The following is a 15,641-nucleotide window of genomic DNA, read 5'->3' as shown; positions in this document are numbered from 1 at the left end:
TTATTCAGTCTCGCTGGTTCTCCTTATGTTTCAAGAAGAAACATGCAAATCTCTCTGGGTCTAGCTTGTTTACAGAGTGCTCGTGGGTTTAAAATACAGCCAGCATCAGATTTCTGTTGTACATTTCCTTCAAATAAATACTGAAATAAAAATAAGGATGCTGTAATTTGTGCCACCCCAAGAGCTAAATACTGTGCTCCAGCAGGAAACGATCATTTTGGTTTCTTGGAACAGCTTTACTATAATCTTCCAAAGACCAGTAGCTCACAAAGAAAGGAGTGCTGACTTTCTCAAGGCAGCTCAGCTCACTCTGATAGGATCTGGTTTCTTCTGAACTAAGGTGTTGGACGACGAGGCGCTCCAGCACGTGCTCAGACCTTGCTGAGTCCAGGGAGTGCTTCAGCGCTTTGCAGCATCCGAGCTCCAGGGCTTACCCCTGGGACGAGGTCCATTCCTGCCGAGCGCTGTGCACATATAGAGGTCATTGCACATTTGGGATCTACCTACATCCTCTTCCCATAGGCAGCTAAATAGTACCATGGTTGGTGTTAAACAGCTGCTCTGGGTGGACAATGCCCTGGCACCTTCTGCAGTAGTGCTCCAAGTCCTGCATGTCCAAAGGCAGCTGATACTTCCAGTTTTCTCCATGGATTGGTGCCATGAGCACAGCAGTACTGAACCCTTTCTCACCATGGCCTGTTCCTGGTTCAATAGTAGTTAATAGTAACCAGCCTGGTGGTTCTGGAAACTTCTTGTTGGGGCAGGTCTTCATCTGGGTCAGTTGATGCTCTCCCAGTGAGCAAACTGGGATCCTCTTTTTAAGTCTGGATCCTCTTTTAAAGCTGGGCTGTACTATGTGTATGAAGACACTTTCCCGAGTCAACTAATAGCCTTGAATGTTTGCAGTGGGGAAATGCTTGGAGCGTATCTTGATTTGAATCTTACATTATGATCCACCTCAATTTATATGAAAATTATTCCAGTGTTATGGTCACCCTTGCCTCTTTAATTATCTTCTGGCTCATTTATATATGTTGATGGCTCCAGTCCTCATAGCTCCTAGGGAACTTTCTGTAGGAACCATCAGCTATTGCTTTTAAAAAATAACCCTCACCAGATGTCCAAAAGCCTCCTTTAAAGAAGAGGCCTGGCATAAGCCATATTTATTGGGAGTAATTAATTGTCCTGTTAAAAAACCTAAATGTTTTGGCATTTCATTAATAATACATAATCAACCAACAGGCTATTTGTAGCGTGTTACTTTGTTAAATCTGCTGTAAAAATTGTCATTATTTATATATTTCGTGTTTATAATTACTCATCTGTGACGCACTCAGTCTGTTATGAATAATCCATTGTATATTGTTTTCTTAAATAGGATGCTTGCTCAGTGTGCTGGGGGTGCCAGGAATCGCTGCTAATAATGTCTTCATGTCTGATTTATGCCTGTGAAGTGAAGGCAACTGGACATGAGTAAATGAACAGAAGCACGCTCAGAAAGCTGTCCTCAACACACTCTCGACAGCAAATACTCGACAGTTGTGAGTGGAGGAGAAAACGGTTAAACAGCAGGGACACGTGTTAGAAATGCATTACGGGCGGCTAAAGATGCACAAGTGACATTTCCTTGCTGTTTTGACATTCTCTTGATCTCAGCTGAAAGCTGAGATACTTTTTTCTTACTGCCAACAAGGACCTCGTTACCCTATGCCATCAGTTCGCTCTGTATTATCTTCTTGTGTTCTTCCACTTGGAAAAAAATGAGCTAAGTATTCCAGATAAAAGAGAAATCTGATATTTTTGTATTTGAACAGCGAGGACTGTTGAGGGGGCTGGTGTAATGGTCTGAGCAGATGCGGATGATGGTACAAAGCCTCTCTTGCACCACTGACCTGCGATGTGTGCTCAGCTAAATGTGCTCAGTGTTGACTTTGTCCGTACCCCCACAGCCGATAGCCTGAGGGAGGGCATGACGAGCCCCCGCTGTGTGCCGGCAGGAGAGGAAAAGGGAATCCCTGGACATAGACATGGGGTGGTCATCAATCCCCTTGGCAGTATTTGGTGGGGAAAAATGAAATGGAGGTGAGGCAGAGGGTGCTTTGGACAGTGCCGAGGGAGCTGGCAGGATATCAGCCACGTGTGTTCTCATCTCGGCACCGATGCTGCTCAGCCCTCAGGGTGTCTTCACAGACTCCTGGTCTTTTAAGGCCCGGGAGGAGTGTCAGAGCATTTAACCTGGAAAACAATATATCACAGGCCATTAGATTTCACCCCGTTAACTCCAATACCGAGCTCGGTAGCCTGCACTTGGCTCAAGCGTGTCTTCCAGCAAGGCACCTGGTCTTGTCTGGGAGACAGCAACGTGTCACTCGTTCTGGTCGTTTGTTCCAATGGTTAATCACCTTCGCCATTAAAAACTCTTGCTTAATTTCCAGTTTGCATGTTCATAGCCTTCAGCTTCTCACCACGGAAGCCCTTTGCCTTTGGATTTTAGAGCTTTTAAGTAGCCTGCGTGTTTTCCTCTCGTCAACTCTTACCTGGTCCTCAGACAGTCTTTTCTCGGCAGCCCCACGCTGTGGGTCCTGTCATCTTGTAGAGGAGCTGAACCCATCGGAGGGAAGGGGGGGCTGGCACATACCCGCTGCAGTCTCCCCAGGGATAAAAACTCCGTTCCCAAACTGATTCTTTACTGTTTCCATGTGAATTTTTAGAGGGGGAAGAAAAGAAGGTTCAAAGATTTTTGTGGTGGTGGTGGCTTTTCTTTTGCTTTTTAATATCAGCTCAGAAGCTTTCAAAGACAACTGTGGTTTATATGAAGATGGGAATTTTTTACTAAGCCTGGCTAAACTCTACCCCTGCAACCAGAGGCTGGGGGCAGCAGAAGGTGCAGAAAGCAGCTCAGTGGCAGAAAGTGGGAGAGAGAAAAACAAAAAAATCTCGGGATTGCTGGCTGCAAAAGGTGAGGATGAGTTTGGGGGCTCAGAGGAGCTTGCGTGAACAGATGAAATGCTGGTGACTCAGTTATGATGGTTATTTAATTATGCAAGTTTAAGCCTGTTTGGGAATGGAAAAGGGTCTTTAAACCCTCGGCATGTGATGTGCTTGCCCTGCAGATACAGAGCTATCCAGTCATTGCCGTCCTCACCTCCTGGCAATTTAAGCTGAGAAACAGCCTAAGCCATAGTTAAAAAATAACAAACAACAACTATGGTTTAAAACTGTCCCACTGTGTTCTCACATGTTCAGCTTTCAGAAAATGTGTATATTTTATATTTGACCCGGCATCCGCAGCTCTTCCTTTCTGCCATGCAGAATTCAAAGGCAGCCGTGAAGCTTCAGTTGTTTAGCGATGTGATGTCTTTTAAACTGACCTTCCTCTTCTTTTTAATTTCAAATTTTCTGGAGAAGGTGGGGGAGAAAAACAGCACAAAACCATCTGAAGCGCCTATTGCTTTGTAGTCCTCGAACCTGGAAGTTTATCGCTCATGAAGTGCCTCTGTGGCACTACATCCATTAGGCTTGTCACTCAGGCCTCGTTTTCTGCATTTCAGAGGGCTTTCTTCCCAGTTACATCCCTGAATGCTGAAAATGGTATCGGGTTTGCAAAGTCCTTTTACCCATTGATCACCATGGGGAACTTTATTCCTAGTATCCCAACCCAGTATCTATCAGCAAGATCTCCACTTTCTTGGTCATTTTCTGAAATAGGAGAATATTTTCTTAGGCTTATGTCAATAAATAGTCACCTACAGCATGAATGCCATGTACGGTGCGACAAGGACGACGGCACATGTGGGTCTGGAGGGTCAGGGCTGAAAGTGGTCCCTGGGGGCCAGGTTTAGTCTGTGTCTATCACCACCAGCAAACGCATAGTGAATCTCACATGCGTGCTTGTGTGTGTGCATGTGCACTTTGGATTAAGGTCTCGTGTTTGCAGTCCATAGATCCTTGTAGAAGGTATGAGATGAGTCAGGATGGATTAATTTGCTGAAAATATCATGTAGTGAAGTGTGTAAATGGTGAGTCTGGTTCTGAGAAGCAGCCCTGCTCCCAGAAAGAGGGAGTACTCCCGTTTTCCAGAAGTAAAAGAAAAACCCTTTCAGAAGAACCTTTAGGGCTCACTTGCACTCACAGGCCAATGACTTTGCATTACAGTCTGAGCAAATTTGGTTTCCAAAAATGGTCTGTGGTGTTCACGGTTCTGTGCAGGCTGCGGCGGTGGACTGGGAGTGGGGAGGCTCTTGTCTTTCTCCTCCAGCAATAGATCTGTTTATATATAGCCCAAATGTGTCTTTCCATGTGTTTTGGGGGATTTGGCTTTATTGGTATCAATAGTCAGAAAATACAAACTTCCGCAAAGATTTTCCTCCCTGGGAGTATCTATTTTAGGGTTTTCTTTTAAGGCTCCCTGTGCACCAGGCCTTATTTTTCTCAATCCCAAGGAACCCTTCCAAGACCCACTTATATTGATTTTGTAGCTACAGAAAAAGCCATCTGCCTGAGCACGCTTTCATTCCTGTGTCTCTTTACGCACCTGAGTTGAGACTGATTAAACAAGACTTCTGCATTTTATTGCAGCAGCTTAAATCCTCACACCTCATCACAGAGCTCTCGATGTGCTTCCCTTCCCCACATCTGCAGAGCTGCTCCCAATGCCAAAATGAGACTCTCTGGGCCCTTCAAGACTTTCCTCTGGTAGCTCGGGCTCATATTGCATTTGAGGTGCCAGGTTTTTGCACAAAATAAATAAGTAAAAAAATCTCTAAAGCTATTGTTAGCAACAGTGAACGCAGGTGATAAAGTACAAAGTGACTTAGTGGTCTTCCTAGCAGAAGGATTTTGCCAAAGCCACGTGTCTGCAACAAAACGCTTGACCTGTCTTCCCATAACTATATTGGCTACAAACACAGACATGGGGATTTAATCCAGCTCAGTTGCCCCACGCCGGAGAGCATGGGCTAACCACGACCCTTGGCTGTTACTGCCTCCTTGGGAGAGAGGGAAGGGACTCTTGCATGGGCAGCAATGAAAGGAAAATGTACCAGAAGAGCAATGGAGACTTTTTGGAAAGTGGGTTGTGTCCCCTGACTGATGTGTCATGCCCACAGCACAGAGGAATTGCCCAGGTGATGCTCAGGGGTCTGTTTGCTCTGCTCTTCCCTTTGGATCCAGTTAGATATTACATGATCTACCTGAAAAGATAATGAGAATCGTTCAACTCTGGGGAAAATGAGATAATTTTTTTCGGAAGTCACTGCTCTTATTTGCCTTAGATGTTATAATGTTGCTCTGCCCTGGGGAGAAGCATCTTTAACACCGTTACTTCATTTGATGAATTTTTAAAGGGCTTTAGAGTGAGCTGGGGGACTTTACAGCTACTGCTCCAGTTTTCCTACCATCTGGTTGCTTCATGGATTTTCTATGTATTCCTGTATTTTTTTAGCCCGATTTCCTAAGAAAATGAAGCCTAGGCTGTTGTACTGCACGTGTGTGCTTGCACACCCATGTATGTGTGTTTTCCCATACTATCAGCTTGAACGCTCTGCTCAACCTCAGCCAGATTTGTGGGAGAGATGGAGATCTCAGTTCTACCATCGTCCCGTGTTTCCCCACCGGCACGTTGCTGCCTGGTCTGTTTGACACCCGTGGGGCAGCGGCCGGGGGACTGGTCAGCATCCAGAACAGGGACCTGTTAGCCAACCTGCTGGGCAGAAGCCAGGATCCACCAAATTACAGTTGAATAGAGAAGGCAAATACACAATACTGGCCAGGCATAACACCCAGAGTACAAATGATGTTGTGCATTATGTGCCTGAGGCAGTAAAACCAGGATGAACTCTTGGGCATCATTTTGTGCTGCACACAGGAGAGAGGTTAGCAAGAAATCTTTTCCAAATTGTTAACTACCAAGGGAGATCCAGGATCAATTTGTATTGATCCTGATTCCATCTTGTTGACTGATACTTAAGTTAAACCTTCCAGTTTAATCATCATGTGGATTTTCAATTGGGCTTGAAAGCCTTTTTAAAAAACATATCGCAAGAGCTGGTGAAGAATGCAAACCGGAGTGAGCGTAGACATGTGAGCATCGTGTAACTGCCTTTTTTTTTCCTGATGGCAAATTGCTTACGAACATCTTATAAATTTCACAAATGTGGTTGTGTGAAAGGAAAGAGCGAGGCTGGCAGTGCTGCCGCCGGGCGTTACGGGGGATGTAACCTGCTGGTGAGCTTGGCGCAGAGACTGAAACCTTGGCAAGGTACCATGGTAACATTTCCATACACATGTTTATGGGTTCTTTGAGGGCTTTTTGGTTAAATGTCAATGTTTTCATGACATTATTCAAGGAGATTTCATTGCTCCAACATCCCACTATGCCTTTGAAAACTGCTTTCAGTTTGCAGGTTGCTCAGTGGAAAAATGTGTCTGTCTCGACTGCTTGGTGATGGAGAGCAAACCTCACTGCTAGCTGTCTGGTCAGAGGCTTGTTGTACAGCTCTGTAAAATGGGGTGAGAGCTGGGGCATCTTCCCCATTCCCATCCAAAGGAGGTGGGTGCACACTGCTGCAAATTTAAAAACTGCTGAAGCGATAGAAAGCTGTCGGCACCCTGTGCTCCAGCACCAGCATCCGTTGCTGACCGAGTGCCCGGGAAGGGCATCACCACGGTGTGGGGTGGATCCCACCAGCACCGGTTCCCTTGTGGTTTGAGTTTAGCCAGGGTCTCAGCTGGCACTGGAAGGAGGGCCAGCACTTGCCAGCCATAGGCGAGCTTAAGGTTACCATGTTTCCAACATGGACATTTGGGCTAAATCCGAAATGAGCCTGGACTGATCTGGCTGTGCTCGGACAGACCTCTTGTTCCCAGACAGACATCGGTCACATACGTATTTCCATTAAGCTTTGTACGTGTTTCAGCATAGGGTGGTTTGCACAATGCAGTGCTTTGCTTTATGAGCTCTCTCACAGCCCACACCTTGCAATGTCCCTTTTTGCCATTTTCTTGCCCCGTGCAGGCTCGGTTCTGACAGCAGTCTCCCATCTGCAGGATGCTGAGTGCTCCTGAAGTGCCGCTGCACATCCGTGCTTGGACATCTGGCACCGGAGCCGCTGTTGGTCTGGTTTTGAGCATCTCTTGTTGAAACTGGAGGCAGGCTGCTGAGAGCTGCTGAATTCCAGCAAGGTTTCCATTGAATAATATTGCGATTTAAAAAAAAAATAATATACCTAGGTGGTAGAATTAAATCTAGGATTTCTCACTCTGGGATATCATGCCCCCCCCCCCCCCCAGTACTAAAACACATTATAAGATCCCAGGAGGGAGCTGATTTTAAGCGCTTTAGCCCTCAGGGGAGATGCATTGTCTTTTTTTTTTTTTTTTTTTTAATGGTCATAGAAGTGAAGGCACAGAAAGTGATTTCAAAAATGCCTTAGTGCACCTAAATGCATGGCTTGCAGTTACTCCGACCATGGGTGAGCTCAGGGAGTGCGAGGGGCTGAGCTCCCTTCGCCCGGGAGCCAGGGCAGGCAGGTGCCAGCATCAGTCCCCAGCCCCACGGGCTCATCGCACGCGGCGTTTGCAGTGCAATCTCTCCCTGCAGCTCCACCTGGGCCATTGCAGGTCTCAGATTTAAACCTCTCTTTAATTTGGTAGAGTTTTGAAAATCAGTGTAATTGCTTTTACATTGGGCATGTGATTATAGACAGAAAACATGGATCGATTGCTGTCTGAATACTTTGTGGTAGGACTGGAAGCTAATGAAGATGGTGCAAAGGACTGGGAGTGTCTCTCCAGCTCCGCTCGTCAGGATCTAGAGCGTACCAAAGCTGCGATCGCCTATGTGTCTCCCAGTGGGTAGGTAGAACTCCTGTCTTAGCGCAGAGCAGAATGTCAGAGCAAGCAATATATCAGAATGAAATACATTAATTGGCAAGTGCTGGGAAATTACAGATATGCTTAATGAAAAAGAAAACCTTGTTTACGGTTTCTAATGTGCTGCTGAAGAAACTGGCTCCCAAATAAAAATACTTAAAATTACGATTAGGATTTATTTACATAATTACTGCAAGAGAAATTCTAGATACGTGCTAAGCAGTGCAAGAGAAACCTCATGGCTTTTCTTCTTCTTGTTCCTGTGTCTTGAGGTTACTTTGCTCTTGGTGAGTCTGTTAAAGGTTTTACTAACTCAGTGAGGCAAAGAGGCACTTGTTAGAAAATTCATGCATATATGTGTATATATATATTTGTTTTATTGACTGTGGTAAGAACATATGGCTTGAGTAACAGCCAGATCATCCTTGTAATTGTAGTGTTGGCTGGAGAGCGATTCAGTAGGTGGCACTTATCTCTTTATGGCAAAGCAAGCTGATGTCCCGGCGTGGCTGTAGTGAGAACGCCCTTGGAGTTTGTTTCCAAAGGGGCTGTGTCCCCCACTGGCATGAGTGAGATCTGCCAAAGTCGCCATATACGTTTATGTTAATGGTCGGTTCCAAGCCATACTGCCCAGCGTGCCCTGGCCACCTTCCAGCCCCTGCGGAGACCCTGGGCCAGATCCTCAGCTGACATCTGGGTGGCTCTGTCACCTCTGCTGATTTATATCTGCTGGAAATGTACAGTATAAAATGCAATAAGCCCATGATGGGGCTGCGCTGATTGAAACCAGCCAAGGGTATGACAAATCTTCCTCTTAATATTTCAATTGACTTTGGCAAACTTGCCTCTTTCCTGTGTATCCTAAATCAATGTGTAAGTGCTGCTGACAGTAATTTCCACTTTTGTCTGTGCAGATGGCTGCCCTTCACTAGGCTGCGGTGTTTATACCTGCTAAGTTTGCAAACACTTTCCTGCTACAGCCTCCCATTGAGCAGTATTTTTCCTTGGCTGTCATATTTGTGAGATGAAAATGTTCTTTGTGGGGCCCTGATCGAATGTGACTTTTCTTCTTTCAGCAAGGGCCCCCGAAGTCTGGAGCGGAGGCACTGGTGTCTCGCTCATCACGGATGCCCTGGGCAGGGGGAGGTTGAACCATCTCAGGGGTCTAGATGCTCCAGAGGACGGTCTGAGAGCTGGTGTCCAGGTCCTTGCATGGCTTTGAAAGTCATGCTGCTGGATCCTATGCCTTTTTAATTGCATGTCAATGTAGACCCCTATGCACTATATAATTACTATCGAATAGCAAATCTCTAGGCTGAAAGCTGCAGTGTAAAATGGTAGAGACTCACATTTTCCTAAGGCACCAATGTTCTGTTTCACTGATGTTTCCACTCTCATTCGGCATAAAGAGAAGCTGCTGCTTTTTTGTTTGTTTGTTTAGCTCCTGTCTTAGGCACTAAATAAAATCTGCAATCCATCAGTCATGCACCGAATTTCAGTGCGCGTTCCCTGGTGTAGGATGCTTTGGTCCAGCTACTCTTTAAGGCAGACTATTGCACTATTCGAATAAAACAAAGACAAATAATTAAATCAGCCTTTCTCTTCCCTCTTGTCTTGTCAGGGAGAAGATGCCATTCCACCATGTAACAGCTGGCTTGTTGTACAAAGGCAACTACCTGAACCGCTCACTCTCCGCTGGCAGCGACAGTGAACAGCTAGCGAATATCTCCGTGGAGGAACTGGATGGTGAGCAGCGTCCTTGCGTTGTTCCAAAGGGGCTGGGAACAGGGAAAGGCTCATTTTCACCTTCTCTGTAGCATTGTCCTGCAATAACCGGAGTCATTGTCCCCATGAAGCAAGGAGCAAAAGGCAGGTCAGAAGTGAGATGGCTCAGCAGATCAGGGACAAAGAAAAGGTCCCTGACCAAAGTTATGTTGAGAGCTATAGACTGATTTTAGCCTCAGATTTTGTCCTTCTGCCTAGAAATAAGGCAGCTTTTTGAAAGAGTAAGGCTGCTTTTTATGGGCAAAACTTTGCAAGAGAAAAAGTTAGGCTAATATCTTTTTATAAAGATGTCTTTAGCCCTTCCTGGGAGCCTGCAGAGTTGAATCTGTCTTCCTAGCAAGTCTTCTAATCTGCTTTGTGGCCTCTCAAAAGTGAGGTTTCTCTCTGTGTCTTAATATAACAAGATGCATGGAGGTGGCTTGTGGCTTAAGAAGCTGGAAAGAGCTTTAAAATTCCCTTTTCCAGGTCAGTGATTGGGAGCACAGACCAGTCTGAGGCTGGCAAAGGCCATCAGGGAGGTTGTCCACATCTGTTGCCTATTGGATCCCATGATTTCCTCTCTAGAAGCTGTGTGCTGCTAATCCCTTCTGCCCTGCAGACAGGATGTGAGGCCAGGTAGACTCCCAGTCTGGTTCACGGTGGGAATGTCTCTTTTCTAGGCGATTTGTGGCTCACAAGGGTCATTTCTAAGCAAAAGTTAATATTGTTGACAGCTGGTCTTTGAGGGCTGTGGAACAAATTGAACCTCTTGGTTTGCTTCCCAGTGGACATTTGGTACAAGGCATGATCATAATCAATGGTCTTGATGGAGAACTTGATGAGTAAATGAGCAAGGGAATGGCGCAAGGTGGGAATGGTACTTCCAGGTTGGAGGCATTTTGGCAAAACAGAAGGCCAACATTTCTGCCCACCCTCCCACTTTTCATCTGCGTTTTGGTAAATCAGACCTCAGTTTTCGAGCCTTTTCAACTCGGAACCTTTGGCTTTGGTTTTGCAAGCTTATCTGAGGTAAAAATAATGCTTTCTGAGTATTTGTAACTGCTTCTCTTCTTCCCAATGAGTATGTGCTGAATGCAATTTGTATGAGAGTTGCAATGTGAGAAACCACTTTCAGTGCAGGGACCACAAGGAGTGCAGAGGGGTCTTCTGGGCTCTTCTCGGTTACAGGAGCTTCACTTGAAGACTTGAGTTGGTGAGCAGAACTGAACTAGCTCAGCTTCTGTGCATCCTATAGATGACAAATTACATTTCAAGATAGAGCTTACATGACAGGGGGTGGCTGAGCAGACAGGAGGACCTTGGATGATGTCTCACAGTTTATTTCAAATGCAGAGAACAAGGGTTTTTCTGCTGTGCCTACCCTGATTAGAGCACATCTGCTGTAACTGCCCTTGAGATTTGCAGACAACTGTCAAGAGCTGATTCAAGTGGCATCAGGGCTGCAACCCACTGTCAGGGCCATCCCATTGCATGAGGGAAACTTGTCCTTGATTCGTTCCCCTGCTGTTTGCATGGAAATGGTCTCTGGCTGGATGTGGGAAGGGAGCCCAATCTCATTTCCATCCTTCCCATGTCTCCCTGCTGTCAGCCTGAGCCACATCAGGTGGTCTGCAAGCTTCCAGATCCCTCTTAGCATCATCTTCCTACCAGGAGCTCCGGGGTGGGAGCAGCGGCTGCGGGAGAAGCGAAGCACAGCCCCATGCCCAGACCAACCTTCCCCAAGGAGAAACCAACACTCAAGAGGCTGGGGATCATCTCTGCTAATTAACAGCAAATAAAGTGAATCAGGTGTAGAGGAGCTGTCTTTTGAGAAGGCAGTGGCCAAGTCGCTGCTAATTCAAGTGCTGCATCCATTTAATGTGGTTGGTCCCCCATTATAACTGTGCTATTGAATTGGAGAGCAGCAGAGATAATTCATCTCTGTTCACAAAGAGTATCCCCCTCATTCTTCAGGGGAATGGTTAAAGCTCTTTAACTAATCATCCATTTATTCTCTGGCTGTTAAGCACAGGCTTCTTGTTAGAATTTAGTTATATTTTTTCTGACAGCCTTTTGCTTTACAAACACCTATTTTCAAGAGCTTTGTGTCTTCGCCATGAAGGTATGCCCCAGTTCTTAGCCTAGCAGAGAAGACCTCAACCTCAGGCCATTTTTTTCTGCCTGCAAACACAGGAGTGGTACCAAATTGATTCGTGTCTGCTAAAGCCAGAGCAGCATAAGAAGCTGGAGATGATACTTTTCTGTGTGCCAGCTACCCGATTACAGCCTAGCCACTGGAAATTATATGTAATATTGGGTCAGCAGTGTTTTGTCGCTCATACTAGATCAGTGCCCGGGTGTGCTGGTAATTGGTGAAGGTACCACTGCTCACTGCCCAAACCTAAACCAGAAATAGTCTTTCTGCCTTTAAGCATAAACTGTCTCAGGGTGAGTAACAAAATGTTCTTCCTTGAGAAGTTAATGTCAGTGTATGGGAGCTTTGTGGATATATCAAGCTGTGATAGCTTGATGCCAATAACATATTTGCATTTAATCTTACAGGCTGGGAAAGAGATGCCAAATTCTCCTTGGTTTATTTTTCAATGAGATTTTGATCCTGAGGGAGTTCCAGCCTATTGAGAAATTCCAGTCACACAAATTATTAAAGGTTTGAAGCTGGGGAAGTTGGTGGGAATTTTCTATAATGCTGCTCTGCGCTCAAGGCTCCAACAAGTGCCTGATTTGTCAGGATTTTTTCTAGCAGATTTTTTTTTTCTTTTTCACATCTAGCATTGCATCTCTCAATGCTGTTCACTTTAGGAAGGATTTCTGTGAGTGTGGGCTCTGGGACACTGCAGGGTGAAGGCGCTGCACAGCCCAGCTGGAATGCAGCGCATGTCCCCATGCACGGCCTTGCAGTGAAAACCGACTAATACTCCGTGGTAGCAGCCTGCAGGCGGTGCATGAAGGATAATATGGAGATCAGGAAATGAAAAATATTTGTGACTTCAAGTAACGTAAGGGGGAAGGAGTCCGGGTTTTTGGATGAATGCGCGCCATTCAGAGCAGTGTGCCTAGGGTGCTGCTCTGCCTCTTCTCCGACTGGTTATTTTTCTCCTATGAAAACTTTTCCGACTTGTATCAGCCATCTGTCGACTTTAACTCCACTCTGTTTTTTTTCCATCCTTCTTTAAATACTATGCTGGCAGCAAGGAAAGGGGCTGGAGAGATAGCGGGTCACTCTGCTGATGGCTTGTCTATTCCTAGCAGCGGTGTTTGCTATTTGTGGTTCTGTAGTAGCATGAGGGTTTTTAGAAGCTGTCACCGTCACAAAGGGAATTAACTCGCAGAGAGCTATATTAGGTGATACTTAACTTTGTAACTTCAGGTAAATGACGAAGTTGAAAGTGGCAGGCCATCCATAACCTGTTTCTTAGGGACCGCGAAGTACGGTGGGGGCTCAGATGGATGTTATTGCCATATGCTTAGCGGTTTCTATGCATGAGATTATAAATTAAGGCTGGGAGGAACTGTTTTATGTATAGATTTTCTGGCTATTGTTGGTTGACATAAAATTGTGGCACAGTTTGTGCATACTCTGTGGTTTCCACATCCCTTGTAAAACTAGCTTCTGTCCTTGCATTACGAACTGCTAGGAGTATTTTTAATAAAAAATGGTGGATGGAAATAATCATGTCAAGCTTGAGTCATCCACCTCCATAGGCGCTATCTAAAGGGTATTGTTAGGAGGTAAAAACATTTCCATAGTAGGAATCTGACAAATATCACCTGAAGGGAAGCACATGCATTATAAGTAGGCTTTGCAAAAAGTGTCTGTGAAATGCATGCTAGTCAGTGCCTTGCAGAGAAAACCCAAATGTGAACCACAGCAGCAGCTATTTGTCCAGAAAGACATCGTGATAAATCCTTACCTGACCCAAATTCCTTTAAAATCAGCAGAGCCCATGCAGGAAGAAACGTTGCTGCACGGCGGGAGGACAGCTGTTGGCATCTGGTGCCTTAGACCACGTAGCCCCTGCCCCAGATAGGGTCTGTGGTATCTACAAGGCTTTTTGCAGACTGGGAGACTTTTTTTTATTTTTTTTTCCCTGGTTGTAGACATCAACAAGTCCTTAAGGTTGAGATCTGGAGTGGAAATGCCAGTGCATGTTTTGCCTGCCTAAACTGGAGATGTCAGCAGAGCAATGCGTGAGATGGGGGCAAAGCTCTTGGCTGCAGGACCTTGGGGTGCAGTAGACTTCAAGGCAGGAATCTGGGGACTTCCCTCACCAGGGAACTTTTCTATCATTATAGATTATACAACATGTTGCAGGACATGCTTTACCTGGTTTCTGCTTCTTTCCAGCAACCCCCCTTCTGTCACCTGCAGAAGCTCTTAACTGGGATGCTCTTTCTTGGGCTTCTGTGTAGAAGTCAACCACGAGTGGCTTCAGAAACAGCTCTTGAAATAATTTAAAGGGCATGGTTAAATGATGCCTACATGGATTTTAAATTAACAGTTGTCTTCTGCATGCCAATAATTGCAGGCAATGACAAGTGGCTGAAGATATGTTGGGGCTGCAGCTGGTTCTGCAGTCCCAGCAGCACGACGAGGTGGTCAGTCGTGGATCTGGTGACACGCTGGGTCCCTCCTGGGGAGGGGGATTGGGTAAAATAGTCCCACATTGCAAACACAGCCACACTGTCCTAGCCCTGCCTCTGAAAATATGGCCAAAATCAGGGGTGTTTAGCGTCTTGCGCATGTCTGATATGATGGCCCTTGGATATAAGTTCCAGGAAAGGAGGGACCGTGATGCTGAAGAGCACTGTCACCTTGTGGGCTCGTTTGAGGGTTGTTATTTAGCAGAAACCCCACGGGCCACGAGGATTGTAGCTGCTCCAGATCCTAGTTCACTCTCATGTTATCAGGAAGGCTCGGTAAACAGTCTCTTTCTTGCTGCAGAGTCACGGCTGCCGTGCAACTCCTCATATCTCTCTCTAGGTGTTGATTTTTCTCCGGGTCCGCTTGTTTGCTAGCAGATATTTTAATCCTGCTGATGGGTGCAGGAGGTAAAGGGGCAGGCAGATTCCCTCCAGCCAGCTGGCTGCACCGTGTTGGTGGCTGAGGCTGATTATCTTTGGTGTCCCAGGTGAGATCAAACAGTGTTTTGGAGAAGCAGTGTGCTCGAGGAGGGAAACCCAGGGGGAGAGGCATTAGTCACTTGACTGACTCATGTAGCAGCAACAAGGCTGAGTCTGCTCCGCGTGGCTTTTTGTCCATGGGAAGAAAAAACACTTGGAAAAGTGGAAAGAGAGAGAAATAAGGAAGAAGGAGCATCTTGCTGGTGAGGAAGGAGTTGCAAGGATACTCTCCTGGGATAGGAGACATAGCAAGGGGGAGCATGTGCTGGGGTATGGCCATACTGGGATGCTCTGACGGCCGGCACTGGATTTATGCATGGATCTCCAAGACCGTGCTTCAGTGTAAGCACTGCAAGCAGCCTGTTAATTAACTGGATGAAACTCTATAAAGCTCATTTTCTCTTTTGCAGAATTCTTTTTAAAGAGGGTTTATCCACAGCCTCTCCACTGTGAGTGATCATGGCTGGAAATGGAATAATTTATGTCTTATATTGGGCTTTAATAGTGTTTCATGTCTCTGAATATAAAACTGCAGCATCACTATGTGAATTCTTCTGCGGACAGAAGCAGCTGTAACTCTCACTTCTGCTGAGCTCCTTCTGCTAGTTTTCTAGTAACATATTTTAATTACAGTGTGGGTTTCTTTGGGACTCGATAGTTTCAGGTATGAAGTAGCATCCATTTAAGAATAGCAAAAACTGGCGCAGTATTAAAATTCTGCATAGTATGATTTTATTGCAAGGTGCACATTTGCTCCAGACGGTGTCCTGTGGATGAAAGGAGCTGCTGATGGAGGAATTGTGGCTCCCTGTCCCAGGCTGTGTGCCGGCTTAGCCCTGATGAGGGTCAAGAGAATTCACCAA

The 15,641-nt window shown here is 45.9% G+C and overlaps 1 protein-coding gene across 3 annotated transcripts in view; it reads left to right on the top strand.

Moving 5' to 3' along the window:
• The window catches only part of CALN1 (calneuron 1), a 125,575-nt gene that overhangs the window by 5,099 nt on the left and 104,835 nt on the right, over positions 1–15,641 (top strand). For 2 of the 3 annotated variants that reach the window (XM_075771554.1, XM_075771553.1), the window contains exon 2: positions 9,494–9,618. In XM_075771554.1, coding sequence (XP_075627669.1) covers positions 9,501–9,618 — 118 coding nt within the window. In that variant the 5' untranslated portion in view covers positions 9,494–9,500. Of the gene's footprint in view, positions 1–6,173; positions 6,260–9,493; positions 9,619–15,641 lie in introns of those variants that run through there. The other variant, XM_075771555.1, reaches the window with a different exon arrangement.

This window comes from Balearica regulorum, chromosome 19 (assembly GCF_011004875.1).
Source record: "Balearica regulorum gibbericeps isolate bBalReg1 chromosome 19, bBalReg1.pri, whole genome shotgun sequence".
NCBI lineage: Eukaryota > Metazoa > Chordata > Aves > Gruiformes > Gruidae > Balearica > Balearica regulorum.
Note: the sequence above shows the minus strand (reverse complement) of the source record. Positions and strands in the feature narration are given on the sequence as shown.